General features: G+C 42.7%; 2 protein-coding genes across 3 annotated transcripts; one reads left to right on the top strand and one right to left on the bottom strand.

Moving 5' to 3' along the window:
* Positions 1-36: 36 nt before the first annotated feature.
* Positions 37-13,166, bottom strand: znf362a (zinc finger protein 362a). Of its 2 annotated transcripts, none has more exons than XM_085777484.1 (9): positions 12,919-13,166; positions 9,428-9,491; positions 8,204-8,411; positions 6,957-7,082; positions 5,215-5,536; positions 3,385-3,609; positions 1,721-1,799; positions 1,433-1,591; positions 37-1,334 (listed from the first exon to the last, which is right to left on the bottom strand). In XM_085777484.1, the coding sequence occupies exons 2-9, from the start codon at positions 9,488-9,490 to the stop codon at positions 1,215-1,217; spliced, it is 1,302 nt and encodes a 433-aa protein (XP_085633610.1). In that variant the 5' UTR covers position 9,491; positions 12,919-13,166; the 3' UTR covers positions 37-1,214. The 2 variants fall into 2 exon arrangements, with proteins under 2 accessions (XP_085633610.1, XP_085633609.1); XM_085777483.1 differs by having other exon boundaries at positions 8,204-8,444; positions 12,919-13,164.
* A 3,154-nt stretch (positions 13,167-16,320) lies between these two features.
* On the top strand, positions 16,321-20,535 carry LOC146987960 (uncharacterized). Its single transcript, XM_085777482.1, has 3 exons — positions 16,321-16,759; positions 17,375-17,524; positions 18,780-20,535. The coding sequence occupies exons 2-3, from the start codon at positions 17,377-17,379 to the stop codon at positions 19,892-19,894; spliced, it is 1,263 nt and encodes a 420-aa protein (XP_085633608.1). The 5' UTR covers positions 16,321-16,759; positions 17,375-17,376; the 3' UTR covers positions 19,895-20,535.
* Positions 20,536-25,148: the final 4,613 nt, after the last annotated feature.

Below are 25,148 nucleotides of genomic sequence, written 5' to 3' on the forward strand. Positions count from 1 at the left end.
ATTTGTAACTATAGAATTATTTATTATAAAACAGACTGACAGTTAATATAGTTTATTTACAGTGTATATCATGCTATGACATAAAAGGAAACAACTAAGTGGATCCAATTTTGTAACAAAGTTAAGGCTTAAATGCATACAAAATGGCAAAGTGTTCATTCATATAACAATAGAAAACTTAATATTCAAATAGGATTGATGCTTCCATAACACATCATAGCTGAAAAAACCAACAGAGGGACCTAAACATGAACTCATACGTAAATGTGGCAGCAGCAGGGTGGTGGTGTAATGCTGCAGTCTTATGACTACATTTATTTATTCGCACACCCAGTTAAATACAAATTGGCCAAAAATGTACTGTAAGTGCCTCATTCATTGACTGATTTGCCATATAAAATGTCATATATTGGACCAATTGATGTATATTTGACTGTACTGACCAGATTAAACTGAATCTGAGCATAGGTTTGTAATTAAGAAGAAAGGAAAACCGTGAGTCACACATCCTGGTCAAGGTGACGGTGGCAGCAAGGTGAAATTACTTGAATAAAAAGTCTAACACATTAATGTACTGTATGTATTATCTATGTGAGCATTATGGACACATAATTGGTGAAACATTGCAAACACTGACATAAAAAGTGGTACACAATATACATGAATACACATAATATAAGCATTCACCTTTATGTTCAGTTGGCCACCCGGCTAACGGAAGACTATATCTGATCTCTCTCTCTCTCTCTCTCTCTCTCTCTCTCTCTATGTATATATATGTATATATATTTATATATATACACACACACATACAAACATTTTTTGCAAAGACTTCATTAAAGAAAGTAAAGGACCATATAAAAAAGACAAAGTAATCTGTTATAACGCAGAAAGTTTAAAAAGATTTTCCATGTAGCTGCCTAGAGCAATACCTTTTTTTTTCTGTCACATAGAAAAAGAAATTTTAGGCCCGTCTCTTCCAGGCCTGAAAGTGCTGAGAAATCGTCTTTGGATGTCCCCGATAATACTATCTGGTCAGCAAGAAAAGTAAGGAGGATTTTCTCATCAAAGAGCCCCTCTTCACGAGATAACGAGAACAATCTGGCACATATTTGGAACCCACACGTGGGGTTCAAAGCCCCTCAGAGGGACAGTGAAAAATCACAGGAAATCTCCTTGATGGATGCGGGGGTGGGAGGGGTGGGGGTGGGGGCTCAGATGAGGGAGATCTGTATAGGGAGGGAGGGTGAATGAGTCCTGTGGTGAGGGGAGTGATGGGCCACCACATGTTCCACCACTGTGTGCTTAGCCAGGTGCTTCATAAGGTACGTCTCCTGGCAAAAGAACAGAAGAAAAACACGGGTTTAGATGATGTCACTGCCAAATACATTCAGATTTTTGGAATTGAACTCAACGTGGCTTTCCGACTCACTGAGGTGTATGCCCTGCCGCACATGCTGCAGCAGTAGGCTTTGGCGTTTTTGATGGCGTGTGCAGACAGGTGGATCTGCAGCGAGGCAGAGTCTGAGTAGGCACGGTAACAGTTGGAACATTTGAAGGGCTTGTCTTTGTTGTGCTGCCTCTGGTGAGACTTAAACGAGAACAACAAAACGTAGACAAAAGTTAGCCACATGACGGGAGCATTGTGAACGTCTGGAACAAAACAATTCAAGCGGCGAGGTGGGAAAGCATGGAGAGGAGAGCAGCAGTCGATGTTTACCTGCAGATTGGACAGCTGTGTGAAAGCTTTTTCACATCCTGGATGCGCACATTTATATGGCCGGTCACCTGTGTGGATTCTGATACAAGACGGTTGAGACAAATATTAGTTACTTCTTTGCATTTACGGTTAGATTCAAGATTCAACAACTTTATTTGTCCCTAATGGGGCAATTCATTTGCAGGAGTGGGGAACATAAAACAACATACAAACACAAAACACTGATGTTAACAATGGACAGATCACAGATGTTGACAGTCAATAAATAATTGATATGTTAAACATGGAGGCGAAATTGCGCAACAAGGTGAGCACAAAGTTAAGTAAGACTCCACATCACAGGCCAGACTGTAGGTACCGACCTGAACCACCAGTTCCTGTTTTCATAACAAGCTAATGTGAAGTTTTTCCTTCTAGTGGAAAGTGGAAACTTTGAGGTCAGATATTTTTGACATTATGGTTTTTGTGAATGTGGGTATTGTTTTTTAGAGGCTACACGTGCAAATTTGGTTGTGTACTGCACAAGTCTTATCTGTCTACTGTCCAAGAACAAACAAATCCTTTCTTGAAAGGGGGACTATGCAAATCTGATCACTTTGCAGTTGTTTTGCTAACCCTCCTCTCCTCCATGTGCATTTGTTTTTAACAAAGCCGGTGAGAGAGCAATCCATGGAGCGGTGGATAATGTTTTATATCATACAATGTTACTACGTGTATATTTGTGTAGTTTTATCTCTCATAAACAAGACATTATGGGTTATGGGGCTCATTTGTGTCGTGGTGCTGCAGAGACAAGAGCTGGAACACCGGGTCGGAGGCTCTGATCTAAAAAGGTTGGTGTTCAGTCAAGGGACACTAAGTGGAAGGCAGAGAGCCTCCAGTCTCCCTGTAACAAGTTACAAGTCATTTATTTAACCATCACAATTACTCTTAAGCTGTTTAATAAAAGTAAAAATGCAGCTTAGTTAAGCTTAAAATCTTGCATAGTTCCTCTTCAAACATTGTATTACACAGCACCGAACATAGTTCTAATTCATTATCATTATTACGTTTTTAAATTCTTTAAAGAGGTCTTCAATTAGTCTGTTCTGTGCTTGTTGTACAGACACTAAAAACTCATTGTCCTTGTTAAACGAAGCATTGGTATTTCTACAGAGATCAGGAAACCACTGAACTGGTAACTTTTTATTGAAGACTGCTCTCTCTGGAGGACATCTGCGGCTCTAGGGGCCTTAGTGGTGTGGAAAAAAAATCATGAAGGACTGACTCAGAAACTGTTCTCAAAACACGCCCCAACAAACTCAGAAACAGTTTCTATCCTATGGCTGTCAGGTTGATTAACCAGCAGTCTTACTGGAGGTGCAACATATTTCATATGTGCAACAGTCTTCAGACCTACAGTATATGCCTGTGATACTTCTGCCTGCTTTTTTACTGCTTGTTTTCTACCACTAGTTATTACCATGTGTGCATGTTACTGTTCCTCTGGCGTTGTCCAAAACTTCATTGTAAATCCTTGTTCAATGACAATAAAGGCTATTTAAGGCTATAAGGCTATTTCTATTCTATGAAGGATTTTATTTGCACATCATAGAGTACTTAATACCTCTAAAATCATAACCTCCACTGTCACAAACACAAACTGAGCAATTCAAAGGTCAGACCTGGTGTGCTGCTGCAGGTGGGACAGCTGGCGGAAACATTTCTCACAGTAGGAGCAGCGGTAAGGTTTGACGCCCAAATGTATGCGTAGGTGTTGGGCCAGGTAGGAGGCGTTGGTAAAGGTCTTAGTGCAGTGTGGACACTTGTGAGCCTTCGCCTCGGTGTGCGTTTTAGAGTGAATCTGCATGTCCGACTTGGAGAAGAAAGTCAGGGGACACACTTTACACCTGCATTAAGAAAACAGAGTTAGAAGACATGCATGAAGAATCAGAAACACTTGCACAAGAACACGTTATGTCGTGTTGCTAAGTTGCAAACTTCGCCTCCCAGCAGTAGTACTACGCGAGAGAACCAGTGTGACTCATGAAACACAGTTTTACTCTTGTCCTTGAATCGCACTTCATGTTTTTTTTCCTGTTTGGGGAAACAGGGAACATCTGTCTCACTTTCAGTATTGTTTGAAGTGTAATTTGTAAATTGTAAACCCTACGGATGCCACATTGTCTATAAGGTTAGATATTGAGTGGATGGGTGGGAAGACATTGTGCAATTCTATGAGTGCTTTCAGTTCCTGTAAGCTGTGAGGCCTAAACCTGAAGTCATAACGGTTCTTTGTTTAGACTGGACAGTAGAGAGAGCTGGGAAAACAGGTAGAGAGGCCGACGGGAAGGAAAGATCAACTTGATCAGGAATCAAACCATATGGGATGTGCTGTATCCACTCGACCACCCAAGCACCGCAACTAGGAGCAGTTTTCAATCTAAATTTTAACTAAGGTCTTATCCCTGAGAGCTTGATTTCCATAGTTATGAATGATAAAGGTGGTCCCAGGGTTTTCGGTTTCTGCTGTGTTGGTGGGCAGAGGACAATTTTCCAGTGTGGTGCCGACATAAAGTTATATTCTCTTCTGTTGTGTTGTGTGTTCTGACAATTTAACCGCTGGATCTGTCAAACTGTGAGCTGTGAGCCAGAGGAACTTGACTTTGTGAAGACTGTGAATTTACAGTTTTTTGACCTGACAAATTTCTGGCGACCCCCTGTCAATCAAGATGTGCCAGCTCAGATATTTTTGGGGCTTTTGGCCTGGACAGGATAGTTCAGAGAGAGACAGGAAATGGGAGGCAGAGGGGGGGGAATGACATGCAGGATAGGGCCGCCTGCAGCGAGGACCACAGCTTCAATACATGGGGCGGGTGCTCTAGCAACTGAGCTAAACACCGCCCCAGCTCGGATACTTTTATGCTGCATTTTATTTGAACTTGATTTATATTTGAGAAAGTGAAAGTATAGAATACAGTTGTTTAAAGGGACAACGAGGAGTTTTGGAAAAGCGAAGCGTTTTCACACTACATTTATGAGCCTCCGCGCGCATCGTAAAATTATTTGACCGGTGCAAGACGGACTCATGTTTTCATTCATCAATAATTAAAGTCAGAGGTTTGAAGACGATCACATACCGTCGTAGTTCTGACCATAAATGGCTGCGGCTGCGTTATTCTCATGACTCCCCGCGAAACCGAAAGTAAGGAAACGCTGGTCGGATTTCCACCACCACTAATAATAACAAAATAACGATAGAGACAAAACAATATATTTATCGAAAATGGGCCCATTAACAAGTGTGGGTAGCGTAGATTCATCCACATTAACGTGAGACTTTTTTATAACCAAACAGAAACTCCTCGTTGTCCCTTTAAGATTGTGTGGTGTTAGATAAAAACATATTTTTATCAGTAATTTTTTTTTAACCAATTACTAGGAATTTCAAGTGACCCCACGTAGGGCCCCGACCCAAAGGTTGAAGAACCATGATATAAAGCATTCTTTTTCACCTGTAGGTTTTCCCCTCTTTGGCAGTGATGGTCACACAGTCGTTGCCTGAGGCGAGGATCGGGTACGGAACCACCAACAATGAAGACCCGTTTTCCGCTTTGATCTTCTTGCGGCCTCGCTCCTGCTTTGGAGGAGGGCCCAGGAGTCCCACAAGGCCCCCGCCGTTCTTCCCAGGCTCCATCCCATGACCGCCGGCTAACCCTGAGATGATGTGGGGGGTGGGCGCTCCGCCCAGTCGACTGTGGTTGCTGGAGGTGGGCGTGGTGGGGGTGATGATCTCTGAGCAGTTGAGGTTTCCTGTTCTGGATGCCAGCGCCACACCTGATTGGTGTGAACGTGAAGGGGAAGGCATGAGTGTAACCATTATTATCATCAAGGGGGTCACACTTAACATTCCTATTAAAATGCAGCTGTTCAAACTGAATTTTGAATGAATAAACGCATTTTTTCTACACCATTAATCTGAAAACTGTAAACTGTATTGTCTTATTTAAAGCAGAAGTAAGCGATCTGGTCGTTTTGGCTAACTTCCTGTCAACGGATGGAGTTAGCAGTCCCCGCCCTCGTCATGGATCTATTGGCCCTCGTCCCTACGTCACCACATTCACACGCATCCCTTGGCTGCACACACAGAGAGGACCGCCCCTTTATGCCGTTCTCTCTCCTCATTGGATAAAGGTTGTACGTAGGATACAAGGAAAGTTTTCTCCTCGGCTTACAGCAGAGCAGAGTGACTGACAGACCCGTGTTTCGGACCAAACACTCTATATAAGTGATTGCTGTCAGAAGATATGACTTATATTAACACAAAAATTCCGCTTACTTCTGCTTTAACCAGGTTTATCAAGTTCCAAGTATAATCATAACCAACACACACCTCGCACCTGGGATGGAGGAGTAGAAATGACCTAAAATTAACGTTCATTCTGCTGCTGTCCCCTTTAATTTGTCTCTAGTCTGTAGATTATTTATGTCAGTAAGTGCTACATTACTAGAACCCTGTCCCTGCTGTCCCTGGGCTTGTGGTGGTGCGATAATGGGTAACAACTGGTTTGTCAGATAATAAGAAACAATGTTTTATGGCATTAGAAATGGACTGATAAAGAATGAAATCTGTCTTGTCCCACCACTTTAATTATAGGGTTGCCTTCGAAAAAAGCAGTCACGAGGTCTGAGCCAACACTGTTTATGTCAAAGATGCAAGATGAGATAATCCGTAGGCATTATGGTAAATTCCACAGATGGGTGGACGACACCCAGCTTTATGTTCTGCTGATTGAATGCGATAAATTCTCACAAGTTGAGGCCTGTCTCCCGCTCTTCAGAAATGCAGCAGCTCGTTCAGACAAAATTGTAAGTTTGAAGTCTGAAGGCAAAGCAGTGGGAAGTCTGTGACGCACGTTTAAACTTGTCCTAAAGTGTACATTGTAGCTCAGGAGCAACAGCGGGAAGGAGCAGGAACCCATAATAGTTTCTTTTCTTGGTTGGTTACACTCATAACAGACATGCAGGCTTTTGTAATCTGACCACTTTTCCCAACCCACCACCATCCTCCCACACCCACTTTTGTCGTGGTGTTTTTATCGTAACTTTAATGTTAGAGTTGTTTTCCGTCACGTGTTGAGATTATCCGTTCAAACAGAGGCCCAGACAGAGCTGCATACCACACAACGACAAAGGTCTTTCTTTCTTTCTTTACACGACAACAGGTAGTACGACTCTCAGGGCTGTGTGTGGTTACCTGAGACGTGGTTTGTCCTGGAGGGATGATCTATTAGTTGGCGCAAATGCCAGTCTTCCCATAATCCTCTGGCTTTTATAGCTGCCTTATCGTCCAGATTCAAGTTTACATCTCCCAGAATACGACCTGTCAAAAAAAATCAATTACAAGATAAGAACCACACCACATAGATACTTTACATCTGACAGTTTGTGTTAGGATTTTTATCAAAATTCAGAATATATTTGTCTTTGTCTCATCAACACAGTCATTTCATGCAGTGACGCAAACACCAGGGCTCCAGAATAACCTTTTTACTACTGTAGGAGCACAGTGCCCCCTAACTTAAAATTTTAGGAGAACATTTCGTAAATCAACTTTCAAAGCAAATATTCACATTTCTACATTGGCCTGCCACCTGTAGATACCAGATTCACGCCTTCACATTTCACCAGTGTTAAAGGGATAGTTCACCCAAAATTCAAATTTCACTCATTATCTACTCACCCTCATGTCGACAAAGAGCTGTGAGAATTTTCAGAGTCCTCTGTGCCTTCTCTGAGTTAGTCCGCGCAGCAGTATTTGTCCATATAATGGTTGTGAATGGATACCACTTTTCTCTGTCCAAAAAGACACACTAAAAAACATACAAATACCTCCATACTGCTCGTCTGTAATGTCCCTCTTGTATTGAAGCCCCAACATGAGAAATTGTTTCGCCAGTCAGTGCAAATCACGCGAGATTTGCACTGACACAGGAAGAGCAGTGAACCGAGACACTGGGAGCTTCCGCTACAAACAAGCTTAAAATATAGACTTATTTAATTTTTTTACGGAACAATTTCTCATGTCGGGGCTTCAATACAAGAGGGACATTACAGACGAGCACTATTGAGGTATTTGGATGTTTTTGGTGTGTCTTTTTGGACAAAGAAAGGTGTTATCCATTCACAGCCATTATATGGACAAATACTGCTGTGCGGACCCCCTCGTAACTCAGAGAAGGCACGGAGGACTCTGAAAATTCTCACAGCTCTTAGTTGACATGAGGGTGAGTAGATAATGAGTGAAATTTTAATTTTGGGTGAACTATCCCTTTAAAAAAAATACCCCAACATATTTACTGGTTGCACATGTGCAGGGATATTTAAAAATTTACTTGCGCTGTCTCAAGCCCCAATTTAGGGTTAGTCTGGAGCCCTGAACATAATAAAAAATGATCAACAAATCATCAGCGACAGTATATGGGTTTACCACAGTGGAAGTACCTGTGACAGAGCTGGAGGCGGGCCGGGCGTGCAGGGCGATGTCAGGCTGAGAGGAGCCGTGGCTGTGCAGAACTTGCATCTGCTGGGCTTTGGACATCCCGTGCAGGCCGCTCTCCACCTGACTGGGGGGAGCCAGCAGGGGCTGCTGGGAGGGGGCGGAGGCAGCGGGCAGATGTGGCGGTCTGATCTTCTCGGCCATCAGCTGCTCCTTGATTTTATTGATCAAGACTAGGTTATCCAGCTGACAGCCAGGAAACGACATTTGTGACAAGAGAACAGCCGTCATCAGTTGAGTCAGTCAGTGTCAGTTTATGACGCAATGGTTCCCTCTAATGGCTGACAGCTGACATTGTAACTAAAGCCTACACTTCTGTATTAGGCTACACACCACTGGTTCCTGGCATTTTTTTTTTCCTTTTGGTTGTGTGACATAAAAATCTCTGCTAGAGAGAATCAGGTGTGTGATTTAGCTACATTAGAGGATTTTCTACAGGTGAAATACACTTCCAGTAGGAAACCTGAACACATAGCCTAACCCAGTAGGCTATAAAATAACTAAACATTAGTGGCCTGTAAGAGAAGAAGCCTTCTCATGTCACTGTGTTCAAATAAATCACAAATTAAGTTATTTACTTTATTTGTGAGTGTTACCTGACAAGATCCATTCCCACCATTCTCACATCACACTCATTATGAAGCTAGCAGCTAATTAGCTTAGATAAAGGTAGAGGCAGCTAGCCTGGCTCTGTCCACAGGTAAGAAAATGAACACCATATACTGTATTTTGTTTGTCCAAAAACAGCACATTGTCCTCCTACAGGTGGTTACAGGTTATGCAAATACTCACATCACAGAAAACAGCAAAATGTTGTTTCTACATTTCACTTTTAGTAAAGTTTACAAAATTTATGTAAATTATTAATTGGTGGTCTTTTTTTTTTTTAACTTTCTAACAGCCAGACTAGCTGTTCCCCTTTGTTTCCAGTCTTTGTGCTAAGCTAGCTCTTGGCTGCAATTTCACATTAGACATGAGAGACACATCAATCTTCTTCTGTGTCTCTTTGGCAAAATGCTAACGAATGTATGTAAAGTTTATCTATTCCTACAAACACTGCATCATTTAAAACACACACACAAAAATACAAATCAACATATACGCATTGCAGTGATTTTTCATCGTGGTGAGGTTCAGATAAGCGTGCTGTAGATGCCAGCGTCACTCACCTGGCCGGGCATCGCTGGAGGCGGTGGCCAGAAGTATGGATTATTAAAGCGAGGTTCAGCCATCCTGAAATGAAGACACAAGAGTCATGAACAAAACAAAGGCAACACCCAGCTCCTCTATCGTTATTTCTATCAGGGAAAATATCTATCAGTCTATGAAGGAAGAACGGTGAGACAAAAACTTCAATAAATAAATCAAAAATCAAATATTTTTTCCCTAACTTCTATACCATAAAATGAAATGTGTGGATCTATTGGTAGCATAGAAAACAGGGGTTAAAACATGTGTCAGTAGCTCTCCACCCAAGCAGCAGCTGACTGTTTGATGTTATAAATTGAGATAGTTCCAGTCTTGTGATTGTGCATTTACAAAGACATTCTGTATTAGTTCTCCTTGTTTCTTAAAAGTGCCAGATAAGACCTGGCGTCCTTTCTCTGAGCTTCAGGTCAAGTCAGTTTTATTCATACAGAGCCAATTCACGACATAAAAAAGTGTAGACCCTCTCTTCGTACTGTAATAGTATTTACAGAGACCCAACAGATCCCACCAAGAGCGAGCGCACATGGCAACAGAGGCGAGGAAAAACTTTCTTTTAAGAGGCAGAAGCCGTGAACAGAACCAGACTCAGAGAGAGCGGCCATCTGCCTGGACCGGCTGGGCTGGAGAGGGACAGAGAAAAAACCGAGAGGATGTCTGAGAAGAGCCGCTGTGGTGAGTAACGTCAGTAAGAGACATATTTGAGAGGAGGATGTTGAGGTGATTGAGGCAGAGGATTTCCAACCACAAGCCTCCATCAACCGACCTTTCTGCCTGAGAGATGCTCTCACGTGATTACAACAGTTAGTTAGGGGACTCCTCGAAAATGGTTATCTGTGAAAAACAGAAATGTTTAAAGTGATGTGGTTGAGATCCAAATCTGTGGCCGTCTCTGTCTGTCTGTTTGTTGCCTCCTCCACACGTGGGGCCCGGCTGCTGTAAAGTGAGAGTCTGATGGGGAAACAGGAGAAACAGCACGACCTGAGTGGCACACAGTCTCACAGGCTGCGAGGTCGGTAATACAACTGAACTGAATACAATGAACGAGGAGGCTGCAGAGTCCACACTGACTTGTAAGTGACACAGCAATTTTCAAGGTTTTTTTTCTTTTCTTTTTCATCTCATCACGATCCTCCTTTTAAATATTAATAGTTGATTTTTAGAGGTAGCAGTTAAGCGCATGTGTTTGATCCAGCTGCTGGTTCCACACTTAGAAACATTCAAATATCTAAAGGCAGACTCTAAGCAGCTCGCTGTTCACGTTGTGATCCAGAGGCCTTTCTTTCCATAGCTTCTCCTCTTAAACCCTGTATGAAGTTCTTCTTTTTTCTTTTTTTTTTAAACATTTTGCATTGCGTGCTTTGGCACACTTCACCATTCCTAAGTCTGTTTGGCTTAGCGGAGGCATAACACAGCCCACGTCTGTAGGCCAAGAGAAACAAAAACGATACGTCCAGGGGTACGAGCGTACAGTAAACCCCACAAAATATTTCTCTAATGATGCCGGTGGGGGATCAGTTTCACTTCCTGGAGGCTTTTTCTGCCTCCGGGGAGCAGGCTCAGGAGTTTGACTGCTGCCCGACATCTCTGTGACACACTTCACACAGAAAACATTTACGACAGAAAGCTTCTCTACATGACTATTGTGATGTACTACTGTACATTCATCCTGATTGGTAAGGTGTCACATACTGTAGACCATGCCATCAGAGAGTCAGATAGATGCCAGTGTAAGGAACTAAACAGCTTGTGACACTTTTACCACCACAGGTTTCATTTCCTACACAAATGTAGCAGAGTTTCAGTTTGTCTTTTATATTTTTAGCAGCCAGTAATTGCTCAGGTTGTCATCATTTAGGCTGGGAAAAAATTTGCAAATCGAGTATTTTTTGATGCAGGTGAGTTAGAGAGGAACTCAATATGTCTTTGTTTTGTGTGGCTGCAGGTACAGTAAGTATTGTCATTAAGTATCGTCATATTCATTTGTTGACTAATTGGTCACTTGTTTTCTCTATGAAATGTTTAGATAGTTTTCCATAACCTGAGCTGACACATTTGAATAGTTCAATCTGACCATCAGACATGTCCTCACATAGCCTACCAGTTTTGCTTATACGTGGGATGAGGAGAAGCCTCTTATTTGCTTATCACTTATTAAGTTTTATAACAGCAGATTGGTGATTTATTAGAAAGTGCCCTTTTTTGGTAAATCATTCCTGGGTTGGAAGTCCAGCGGCATCCTGGAAACCCAAAAGATCTTATTTACATGATCTAATGATCAACCAATTTGTCATTAAATTAACAATCACTGACAATCTATTGTTTACAACTTACAGATACAGAAAGTGGTCTACAAATACTGTAGCCCACTTTACTCCATGCTGTTAATTGTCTAATAAGTGTTTTTAGATTAGCAGCTGGATCTGTTTCTGTAGGCCTGTTGGGTGCTGTAATAATCCTATAGATTCTCAGCAGTTACATGTAGTCAGGGTCAAGAAGAGTCACTACAGTGCTGTGCAGGTATAGGTAGCATATAATGCAAACAATTAACTATTGTATAATCTCCACAGTTGAGTGTAAAATAAAACGCAGCAGTGTGATGACAAGGATGAAAACATCTGGAGGAACATGCTGCTCCATCCTCCAAAACTAAAGTTAGAATTAACTTTCCCCCTCTCTGTAGCTACCTGCTCATCTGGATTATCCCTCCGTTAAAAAGCAAAAACAAGCCGAAGATGATCTGTGCGATCTAAACCCGTGGCAGCCTAGAAGCAGAACATCTCCGACCTGCTGCCGCCGCCGCCGCTGCGCCTCGGTCTCTCCGCCGCCTCTCCCACATTCTCAGACAGTTTATTAAAAAATTTCAGACAAAAGGAAAACAAAAATGGCAGCCCTGTCTTATTTTTATAAGCACTGGACGCCATATTCTGCAGATCCGAATGTTATAAGCACACATTTCCCCCCTCCGGATGGACTGAAACGCTTTAGCGACGCGCCTGAGTTGAAGCATATTTGCATTAAGCGTACGAATGATTGTTTACTTTGATTTGCAGGTTTGAATAGCCCGGCTCGAGGAGGGGAAGAAAAAAAAAAACGCCTGACACTTCCTACAACAATCACCATGCTGAATGCTCAATGCTCTGCAGCTACACCGAGCCACGAATCCAAACCTCCATGTTAACACTGTGACGCGCGCGATGGAAGCTTTTATCCCCTCGACAGCAGAAATGAAACCAGCCTTTATCCTCCCTGCGCCTTTTTTTTTTTAATTGCAACTTTTTTTTTTGCAACGACTTGAATAGAAACGGTGGCGAGGCGACACGGGCAGATCAGTGTGTGTGTGTGTGTGTGTGTGTGCGTGTGTGTGTAAGAGTGAGAGAGGGAGAGAGAGGGGGAGAGAGGAAGGAAAGGAAATAAAAGCAGGCAGAGAAATGACATGGAGCGGCCAACATACCTGAAGCAGCGCGAGGAGGGAGATTTTAGAAAAGGATCAGTCTCTTCTTTCTCCTCGCTCTCAGTCCGACTTCAAACCTTCCGGGTCGCCTGCTGTTCACTTCTGGGTGCTGCAGGCGAGCGATTGTTCAGCGTGAAAACACTGAGATGAAACTGGCTTTTTTAACCCATTTTCTGGTTTCTACTGTGTGTGTGTGTGTGTGTGTGCGGACGCTGGCTATTTCCTGGCAGCGGCTGTGGTCTCCCCCTCCCCAGCCCCCCCGCGCGCTGCAGCGGCACACTCAACTGCTCACGAGCGTGGGAAGTTGATGGTCATACATGTTTTTTCCTGAACAGTGACATTTGTGCTATTCATGACTTCATCTATCTCTATATAGGTGTGTGTGTGTGTGTGTGTGTGTGTGTGTGTGTGTGTGTGTGTGTGTGTGTGTGTGTGTGTGTGTGTGTGTGTGTGTGTGTGTGTGTGTGTGTGTGTGTGTGTGTGTGTCACTCTCTCCACCATCACTGACAGCACTCTTATATACACTGATAATGCTGCTCCAGCTCTAATCACAGGGCCATTCTGCCCTACAAAGGCAAAGTGCAGTATCTGCATTTTTTAATGTGGCATCTTCTCTTCAATCTGGTAGAGTTTGATATTGGTACTGGTAAAAATTTCCAGAGTTATTGGGCTTTTTATTTTGCTGTCCATCCAAAAAAGCACTGTGAAACCAAGGCAAAATGCAGTATCTGCAAAGAGTAACTGTACTCCCTACAGTACATTCTATAATCTACTCTATGATTCCATTGGAGTAAAACCAAGGCAAAGTGCCACATCTGTAGCTAATACCAAGCCGAAGTGCAGTATCTACACCAAAACCAAGGCAAAAGTGCAGTATCTGTAGTATCTGCACCAAAACCAAGGCAAAAGTGCAGTAGCCTATCTGTATCTGCCATAAAACTGTCAAAATTGGTCAGAAAGACAAAATACATTCAGTCCACCTTTATCTAATCAATTGGTAGTTATTCATAATTCTATGCTTAAACCTGACAATGAAAAACACAAAAAGCTGTTTCTCTCAGTTTGGCATTTTTACAGATACTGCACTTTGCCTTTGTAGGGCAGCATTATTGGTGTGTGATAGTGGCAGTGAATGTATCACAGGTGCCATCGAGTTGAAGCTCTGTGTACAAGCTGTCTGTCTGTCTGTCTGTCTGTCCCAGGTCAGGGCGGTCAGCCACAGTAAATATGAAGTGTAATCCTCTCAGCAGCGGCAGCAGCAGGACGACAGGCTGCTAATATGTTCTGTGCTGAGCTCAGCAGGAGAGGGCACTGCTGCTACAGCGACTGATGACCATGGTGCTTTACATCTGAAATTATGATGAATTATAATCCCTTCACATCCAACTAACCAATAAGCCTACAGTATACTGAACCACCTCACCAACCTAAACAGAAAATTCAAATGGTCAAAATGATTTGGGTATACACTCAATTGTCAATTTGTTTATTAGAGTGAAACTGTTTTAGAGATTCTAGTTTACGGTCGTGGTGGAGGCTGAGGTGTGTGCCACTTGTGTCCATTATAAAACCCCATTACTTCTCAAAAAGCTGTTCTTGTATGTAGATGTTTGTAAAGAGTGACTTTGAAACTTCCACATGAGGTTTTTAGGTGTAATGACAAATAAATCATTTACTAATGTTACATTGATTCATTCAAAGTATTAAAAAAAACAAACAGTGCAGTGCTGTCAGGTTGTGAAACATCCTGGACTGGTGTACCTATTTGTGTTTGGTGGTTGCAATGCACTTTTGAGTATTGGTCATTCATTAATCCGTGCTCATGTAAACATGGAGGACTTTAAACCTGAGGGGCTTTTCACCAACTGATCTATAAAGTTTAAAAGTAGCAGAGATTGATTTATTGGTAATGTAGCAATCCTTCTTCTTCACCGGATCGTCTGCTGCCAAATGTTGAGGAGAAACACAGCTCAGTGATGGTATAACTTGTATTTCCAGCATCAATCAGCATTTCCAACTAAATTCAGTCCTGAACGTTGGTTATTGTCAGAGCTGAACCCTGCACTGCACACACGTTTGTTTCCTTACCTGCATCATTTAGTGTACATGGTGTTTGCACACACAAACACACATGCACACGCACATGCGCGCACACACATTCAAATTCATGTTTATGTATGCACAGCAAATGCAAAAGTCCACCCACAGGACTCCTCACAGCTGTGACATGAGTCAGTCTGAGGATTCAAAATGCAAAGTAAACTCAGGAGAGAGATGACAGAGTCGTATAACAATAGTTCTGTCAGAGGTAGACTGCAGTTACAACGTAGGCTAAACACTAATGCCCTGTCCTGATCAAAATGTTGTTTGACATCATTCTTCACTCAGAGTTTCAGTTTCAGGAAACAAATCTGTTAACTTTACAAATGATTCAGGAGAAAGCCACAAAAAATAGAGAAAAAAAAATCCCCTTGCTCCGTTTTGGCAACAAAAATAGTGAGAAATCTTTCATCGTAGAAAGCTTTCATGTGGCTGATCTGCATGGTAGATTTTAACAAGCAGGTTTACCTGAGCTGGGTTCAAACTCTTGACATTTGCAGTGGAAATAGTCAAATACTTACACAGGGATTTACACTGATACCTCTGCAAGGAAAAATAGACAACACCCAACTTCCTCATTAAAAAAAACAAAACATTTACAAGTGACATTTAGAACATCTAAATATAATCCCACCGCACAATCAAACCACCAGGTCCAGGTAGACCAGGGGTGTCAAACGACCCTCACGATGAATTTGCCAAGTGTGAAAATTTGAAATTACACATATTTTTATCAAGAAATGTCAGGTTGTTCATAATATGTTTTGTAAAAAGACAGTCCATTGACTGTAAACATCTAAAACAAAGGGAAATTTCAAAGTTCTTTTTATTTATAGGTTATTACTTTACTGGTCCGGCCAACTTGAGATCAAATTGCACTGTTTGTGGCCCCTGAACTAAAAGGAGTTTTACAACCCTGAGGTAGGCGCTGTTCTTGAGCTTTTTGTTGATCAAAAATGAACTCTCAGTTTTCTATAGTGAGGCTATTCATTTCAGTCGGTCAACATGAAATGAGATTTTATAGAAAACTAAAAAAAAGAAAAGTCTGTGTATGTGGTAAGAGCACGTACACTGTTGAAACATCAGCTGCTGCTAAACTCTGACCTTGCATCATCAGTGGTGTTTTATATGTAATAATGAGAGAACAGAGGAAGCATAGAGATAAATAATGTAGAGAACCATCCCACCTGTCCAAACATTGTACAGTGACGGGCTAATAACATCGTCCCTGTGATGCATGCATGACGACAAATGAGCGTTAAAAAAAAGGTTAATCATAACCGTCATCTTCTTCACAGGTGTGTGAACTACTGCTTCATGAAACAACCTGCATGTGTGTGCAGCTTGAACAAGGTGGGTGTAACCCAGAAATATTTGTGTACTGACACATCCTCGACCTTTAGTAATGACAACTGACTATCACCCTCCATCACACACACACACACACACACGCTTGACGTAGCCTATGTCACTGTTAGTTATTGTGTTGTTGGACTGGTTTTTATGTCCACGCAACCGGCGCCACACCCTCTGAGACGCACATGTTCCTCTCACCTCCACACAGGCCAGGTGCAGGGAGCCCAGGAGGAGGAGGGAGGGTCATTATCCTCCCCCCCACCCCCCAAATCCCTCCCCCTCCCAAGAGGGCGGAGCAAAGGGAGGAGGAGGGGGGGTGAAGAAAGCGGATGAAACATTTGAAGCTCTTATTGACATGCTGCTCTGAAGGCTCCTGCGAGCACAGGTAGGAACTGATGAACTTTAAAGCTGTGTTTTTTCTTCTAGACTGACATTTGTCTTTTCTATGTAGTTTGAATCCTCCTCTATGAATGAGGCGACATAAATATTCTTCACAGGTTGAACCAGTCTGACTGTAGGCTACAGTGTCATGGTCAGGAGGTGGACATGTTGACATTTACATGTGGACATGGCAACAAAAATCTGTGCATGTAAATCCACTGTAGATTTTCATACATGTTTCCTGTGGAGTTTACTGCCACCTGTTAATTCATTTCTAGTGATTCATATAAATTGTTGAAATTAATATACATTTCATACTCACTGACAGAGGTTGAATGGGTTTCCGCATTTTTGTCTAGTCCAGGGTTCACTACTAATGTACACAATGAAATATTGATCTGCCACCATGAGGCAGAAACATTCAGTCAAAGTGGAATGATCCTGTGAAACATTTATGTGAGTTTGTGAAATGTCAGACAACCGACAGGAATATTTTTCCATTGTTGTTGTTATTGTCAGCAGAGTGCCAGGAATTCCTGAAGCCCTCCACCCCGAGGCCAAAAAGAAAACCAGTTTTTCAGTATGTGTTGACCTGTGTGTATGTGTTATTTTGTTCCAGCCATGGATGGTGTGTTGGAGGGAGCAGCGGTGTTGTGTGTGTGCAAGCTGGTGTGCAGTCTTCTCTTCCTGCCCTCGCTGACGGCCTCCAACAGTCCCGTCAGCTTCTGCTGCTGCTGCCTCTTGATCTTCACCGACTTCCTGGTCACAGGTAACTATCAAGACATGATCACAGCACAAACTCTGATCAAGAGCTTTCCCACCTTTCTAAACTGCCGTGGCGTAGCTGTGCAGCCTGTGTGTGGACACCACCTGTCAAGTTAAAAAAAAAACTAGACATTTGAACAGTAGTGGGTGTAGGATGCACCACATCCTGTGCTGTAGCAAGACCACAATGTAAAAATATGAATTGCAACCAGAACAAGTTCTGCATTCACAATTCTACTGGAGCTAAAGCGCATAAGCATTACAAGTAAAATCCAGTCAAAGTAAATGGACTCATTATGTAAAATTGTCCCTTTCACTAGTCTGCATCGAATTTGTTTTGACAAGATAGAGATATTTGCATTGTTATTTTTATTATCTTGTCCTGCTCTGACTTTATCAGTGACCTCCTGTAAATCCATGTGCATAGCTGCACAACTCCAACTTGTTCAGGCCTAAATAATTAAGATAAAAAAAACAAACAAACTCAAAACACCTCTTTTTGAATGCAGGGCTTTAATTCATGATAACGCATCATATCTGATAAGTTGATTGTATCATAGAAATAATATTAATCATTACTCGCCTCCCTACCCAGACCCTGTCAACTTGGACTCTGCTATTTGCATTTCATCACCGTGCTCTCGTTCATTCCACTGTATCATAATCTTTGTTTTTATTTGAAATTACCATTTGTACACTACATACATGTCTATTTGCACTGTGCAATATACCTTATGGCTGCACTGATCATCATCTTGTATCATTTTTTCTACATAGTTTAATGTTGTTTTCTACATTCTGTAATTTGTACATTTTCCTTTCATATTTGATGCTGCTGCCTATGTGCATGAAATAACCCCCTGGGGATGAATACATTTTTTGAAAGTAGTTGAAGCTGATAATTACACATGCTTTCAAGTGGATGTAAGTTAACACTTTTAAATTTTATAGGTGCATATTGTTAAGGTATATTTTCACAGCAACAACACGGCTGCAAATTCTAAGCTCTCCAGCTTCTCATATATGAGGATTTGCTGCTTTAACTTTGTCTTTCTGCTTCTGCTCTGATTTGAATCGTTCTTTTTTTTTTAATCTGTCTCCGGGGAGTCCTCCACCTTTATTGCTGTGCACTACTAAATAGCTGGAGTTCCCCTTTAATTTCTACTGAAATGAAGCTGCTCTACAGTCTTCTCATGCACCTGATCTGATCCCACCAGACTGACCTCACTCACCGATGCTTCGCTTTGTTTTTCCCACAGTTTTCCTGAGTTTCCTTTGTCTCTTTGAGTCATGGCTGACCGAGCTGACCACACGAGGCGACGTCATCGCCCTGCGCTTCCTGTTGTTTCTCAGCCACACATACGGCGGGGTGCTGCTCCTGATCACGCCTCTGATCGCTGTGGAGACCCTGAGCAGGCTGCTGTGGCCTCACTGTATTGTCCCTCACGGGGCCGCGGGCCAAACGGTGGACTCTGACGGACAGCACTGTTATACTGGGGAGGTGACTGTGGACAAGGAGGAGGAGGAGGAGGAGGAGGAGGAAGACAGCAACAATCCACACAAAGACAAGGGGTCGTCTCATGTTGTCAGCTACCTCTGCTGCCTGTCAGTGTGGGTCGTCGTCGCCCTCAATGTCAGGTGGCGGTGGAGGCTGGAGGAAGAGTGGGCAGACGTCTGCTTGCACGCAACAAACTCTCTGATGGAATGCCTGCCCACCCTGCTCAGCCCCATGCCTAGCACTGCCAACCCCTGCTGGGGCATGGCCTTCCTCTCCCTCCTCCTGCTCCTCCTTACCATAAGCAGCAGCTCCAGCAGACGGCACCGGGCCCATGCACACGTGGTGGGGACACACAGAGAGAAACATGGAGTTAACAACAACAATTACAGTTGCTGGCAAACCCAAGTTGCAGACAACAACTCTGCAACCTCCAAACCCACCGACCCTGGGATGTCTGTGTCGGAGGCAGCGCGGCGTGTTGACCCAGAGAAAACAGAGAGCAGCTGCACCGTTCACAGAGCGTATTCCTGGAACATTGTGCAGATGTCGGCGGATCACCATGGAGACTTTGTCCTCGTCTCCCCCGGGTGTTTGTCTGCGGAGAGGGGGGGACAGGAGCACGAAAGGACAAAGAGAGGTATACCTCTGACATTTATCACGGAGGAACACGTGGACTCACAATACAGGAGCCGGCTTGGGTGGCGACAGCGGGCCTTCCCCCACCTGGGGCTGAATGTAATGATAGGGTTGGTGGGTGTGCTCTCCATCTTCGTGCTGCCTCTGAACCTCAGTGTGAACATTCTTCTGATCAGGACTTTAGAGACACTTGTGCAGCTCTGTGGCAGATCTTTAGCTGGAACCACGTCTCTCAATTAAACTTTGATATAAAAACCTCAAAGTGGATGCTGATTGGAGGCTAGCCGCAACAGGATCACTGGATTAATATTGCATGTGCGGAGACAGCAGGTCTACCTGTCAACACTGGTTTGAATAGAGAGTAAATAAGCATTTCTGAGCAGCTATTCACTTGTGTGGAATAAATATGTGGAAACTGCTGAGAGGTGCTGAGGAGGCAGGTTGGGGCGTGCTCGGTAGAAAGACACTAAACCTGAGTGAAACATGGCTGGAAGGCCTTCTTTTACGATTCACAGCCTGAAGATATGCAGTGATTTGTCACTACACAATGGGCTACAGAATGAGCCTCCCCACTTTGAATAAGCCTAATGCAGGGGCAAACAGTGTTTTTAAAAGCAATGATCTGAACATTAACCTGGCACAGGGCAACCTATAAATAAGTAGTGAGTGACGTGAGGGTGAACCACAGGTTTTTAGTTGCCTCTTGTTGTATTTTTGTCTCTCTCTCTTTCTGTTCTTGAAAAGAACAGGACCCCTCCCTAGAGGTGGATAATGACCAAACACTTTTATAACTTTTAGCTGCTCAACCTCCATTTCAGGCCACTAAAACTTCTGGTTGGTTACAAGTAGTTACTAGTTACTTTTCAGGATAGGCTTACACATTAAAAGCGGCAGTGGCTCAGGTGGTAGAGCGGGTCGTCCAATGATCAGAGGGTTGGCGGTTCGAATCCCGCTCTGTCCCGGTTGCTGCCGTAGTGTCCTTGGGCAAGACACCTTACCCACCTTGCTCCTGATGGGTCGTGGTTAGCACCTTGCATGGCAGCTTCCGCCATCAGTGTGTGAATGTGTGTGTGAATGGGTGAATGTGATGTATGATATACTGTAAAGCGCTTTGGGTATCGTTTCCGATGGAAAAAGCGCTATATAAAATACAGACCATTTACCATTTAAAAACAGAATATGATTATAAATCATTAGATATTCAACTACACTGTTGCCCGTAAAGTTGGAATAATTTTGTTTTCAGACACATTTCTCTTTTTATTCCTATTGTAAAGATTAATTGTAGTTTAATTTGTACAGTGATATGTTTAGAGGTGATTGGTCAACAAAGTTTTGAGAAGATATACACTTTATCTATTAAGAATAAATCACGTCGTCATAATAATTTCATGAGAAGAGGTTAAAAAAAAGTTACTCCAACTTTATTGGCAACAGCGTATTAACAAAGCAATCTTCTAAGTCCTTTATAAATAGTGTCACACCTTCAGGAGGCAGGACAGCTGTTCCCTCTGTTTCTGGTCCGTAGGTAGAGTAATTCATAATAAACTAAACAACAACTACAGTTTTACATTTGCTGTATATGATTTCAGTGTGGTATCAAACTTCATATCTGAATCTGCAGAGAAAAGACAGAAAGCGTATTCACAGGATCTGTTTTAATGGTGCCTACCGTTTCTAATGTAAGATGATACACACAAATAGTGTAACGAGATAATCTGAAAGAAGCAAAACGGGCACTGAGGTGCAGTGTGGCCAGAGCTGCCCGATGAGAAACTTGAGACAATAATGAAAGAGGAGGCCAGTTTTTAAAAAAAAAACGTATTTCTAGGGTCTTGTTTTGTTTGTTTTTTTCTGTTTTTCCATCTAACAAGAATTTACATATGAGCACAGTAGTAGCCTATTTACAATTAACAATGTTGCCATGGATTCAGTGGTGTCATTTGTTCGGCCTGTATTTGTTTACAATTTGAAAGATGAACTGAATTCACCACCAGCATTTACTGTTTCCTATGAACTGTTGGATGCATCAATAAATGATTTTGATGTTAAATGAAACTTTTTTTCAGTGATTTATAAGCCTGTTTATAAAATGACGACATTTTCTGAAAGTTTAAGTCACACAATGTGCTCATGTGTTCAGATTTGACTTACTTCTTAGCCTACCTGCCCTCTGATGCTGCTGCAGCTGCTGTTTATAATGGTTACAAGTCAAACTATAATGACTAACTTCATGTTTGAATATAGCAGGTGAAACAGCTCTAACGGTATTAATCCTTGCCCTCCACATTAAAGAAAAGCACCCCGATCTGGCAACACAGCTGAAAAGCTCTCACCAGGCCCAAGCTGTGTTGCCCTCCCGAGGCGAGCCAGGACTCAGATGTCACCACCAGAGGGCAGTCCTGTACAGCAGCAGCTCTATGTACCTGATAGACAGAGCCTCCTAAAAAAAAAGTGTCACAGATGAGCTTTAGGATGTAACAGGAGAGGGATGAGGGGGATTCAGAAAACAATAGAAGATCCTTTTTATGCTGTCTTACCTCTGATGGAGCCAGAGGCTTGCAGCTCACCTCCTCTTTCAAAGTGCACGGACCTGTGCAGGCAAACAACTTCAACCGCAGCACACTCTGTCAAGAAGACCACGTTCCTCTGCGTGTGTGTTCATGCTTTTTTCTCCCCCTTTTTTCTTAATGCCCTGATGTATCCAAAGCCAAATTATTTCTTCATATAAGTGTATACGCTGACAAGCTCTGCTGACAGGTTTAAAAGTTTAATGAGTGCAGTGGTCCTGAGGATTATACTGTATATCCAATGAGGGCATGATGACATTAAGAGGAAATGTATTCAGCTGCTGGAAGTTTCCTCATTAATGAAAGTGTAACTACTCAGAGGAGGAACTGTGGATGGTTAACAAAGGCTGAGCTAAATTCCTTTCTAATGGTGTTTTATTGCTTCAACATGCACACACACACACACACACACACACACACACACACACACACACACACACTGATTGAGTGCTCCCAACCACATGAGCTAATCCTTTGATTCACCTACAACTTATTGCGCTATACTTTCATTTTCGGAGGTGGAATGAATCCCTCCTCGCTTTGCTCACATACATTCCTGCGTTGCACAACGGCAGGTTTTGTTCACTTGATCTTGTGTGTTTCTCTACGGCTGCAGATGAATTGCAGCTCTGTGGAGCTTCACTCTGAGGTTTTCAGAGACTGTGCTGCTCCTCCATCATCTGTGTTGTGTCTTCAACTGTTTTGTGTCATTATCTCTTCTGTAGAATGAACTCCTGACCAACCAGCCTGTCTTCCCTTGTTACTTTTCTTTCCCTCTCATCTCTCTATTAGAAACACACAGCTCTAGCTACTTCATGTAGTAAAGCACTAACAGTGTATCAGAGGCTGCAATAATTAGTTCCAACAGGCAGAGGGGGTTTGTAACCAGTAGGGATTGTTTGCAGGAACTTCCAATGCTGCAGGAAAGTTGTAAATTAAGAAATTTAATCATCTTAAAAAAAAAAAAAAGGCCTGTTCCCTGGGAGGTGTATGCGTTTTTTGGGGGGGAGTTTTTGCAACCAGTGCATTTTTTATACAGTACCTTGCACTATTTGTGTCATTGTCATTGGACTTAAACTGTGTAGATTTCAATAAGACCTGATGTTCTCATAGTGTTGTTCGGTAATGTATTGGATTAATCAACTAATTGTTTCAGCAATTTCCCCTGAAGTCACATTTAACCAGCAATCCTGAAACCATGCACAATAAGAAGGATGATAGATCTGTTCCTGCCACCAGCGTTAAAGCTGCAGCTGTCTGCCCCCCCCCCCCCCATCTGCTTTTTTTCCCATCACTTACAAGATTAAAAACGTTACACTCTCGCCTCAGGAGGGCCACATCAGCCTGGCATCGGATACGGGTCTCTCAAAGGAGAGCTCAGTGACTCCTTAATGGACGCCTCCCCTCAGGTAAGAAATGTCTATTACAGGATGGACCCCTTCTCCTCGGATTTAAAAAAAAAAAAAAAAAAAAGAAAAAAGTTGCTATCAGAGAAGAGAGAGCTGTGAAAAGTGTCCAGAATGTGAAGACCAGTTGTCCCGAGGGTCTGCTGTGAATATGAAATGGTACTCTGCTTCAAACTGCACAGTTTGTTATGGAACAGCTGTAATCATGATGCAACAAGGCTCAATTGCTTCGGCGTGTGAACTAATAAAGCAGCAGGGTACAAAGTTACACACAAAAAAAACCTCTGCCTCTCTGATGCAGTGTATGACTCAGATGTTCACCCTCCATCCTGATTTCAGACTGCATGATGTTGATTTCTTCTCTCCGCTTTAACAACCAGTCATTCACATGCGTCACAGATGGCAAATGAAGAGGGCCTATTGAAGAGCTGCGGCTCACCCGCAGCGAGGGAACACTGAACTCCTGCAGACATCTTTTTTATTCATCATGTCACACGCCCGGGCCTCAGCCTATGCCAAGATAGAGAACAGTAATAAAAGACAGTGCACAGCCTCCCACTCCCCTGCTGGATATCTGAGCAGAGCCGAGTGTTTGGCACATCTCAACTGAAATGTTTGGCATTACACTCTTGCTGAACTGGAGCACATATTGACAAGCAGGGGCAAAGACTTCCTATACTTCAAACAGGATCTGACTGCCTCCCAGATACGTTTCATTTTGAGAGTCACAGTTTTAGTTCACAAAGTGAAACGACAGATCCGACAGAGGAATGAATCATTAAAGCAGCGTCGGTATTAAAGTGAACTACTGTAGTGATTATGTTCTCCTTGGCTTTAGCAGCTCTAAATCTTTTTAGCATTTAAATGAAGCGAATTAACTCACAACCTCTTGTCCACGTTTTCATGTTTTCATGACCTCGGAGAATTGAAAGCAAAAACTAATTTGTACCTTTGCAGCTCGTTTTGAGCCTTGCAACTGTTCAACAATTTAGGTGCAGCCTAAGATAATCTCCATCAATGGTCACCAAAGGAAGGTGTGAGCTGACCCTTGAACTTTCCTCTGCTGTCGACTGGACATCAAAGTTTTAATTGGTCCAATATATTTTCTTTTTTTTTTTACCAAATGTCTGCAAAGATACTGACCCGGCGACCTCAGCTGTTCAGAGAGAGGACTGATAGTTGGCAACGATTAGCATGCTAACACCATAAACTTGATACAGACTGACTGAAACCTGATTGAGAATTCACTGTTAGCATCCACTGGTAGCATTCAAATCAGTACCTACTTCAAAGGTCTGGTAAAATAAAGTCATTTTATTGATCCGATAGAAGATACAGTGGCATGTGAAAATTTGGGCACCACTGGTCGAAATTTCTGTTAATATGAACAGTTAAGCAAGTGGAAGATGAAATGATCTCCAAAAGGCATAACGTTAGCCTACAGATGACACATTCCCTTTACAATACATACTTTTCACCCTCTTTTTCATAGGGTCACAATTTTGTCCAATGGGAGTC

The sequence above is a fragment of the Trachurus japonicus genome, chromosome 5 (genome assembly GCF_045865225.1).
Source record: "Trachurus japonicus isolate A0001 chromosome 5, Traja_1.0".
Taxonomy (NCBI): Eukaryota; Metazoa; Chordata; class Actinopteri; order Carangiformes; family Carangidae; genus Trachurus; species Trachurus japonicus.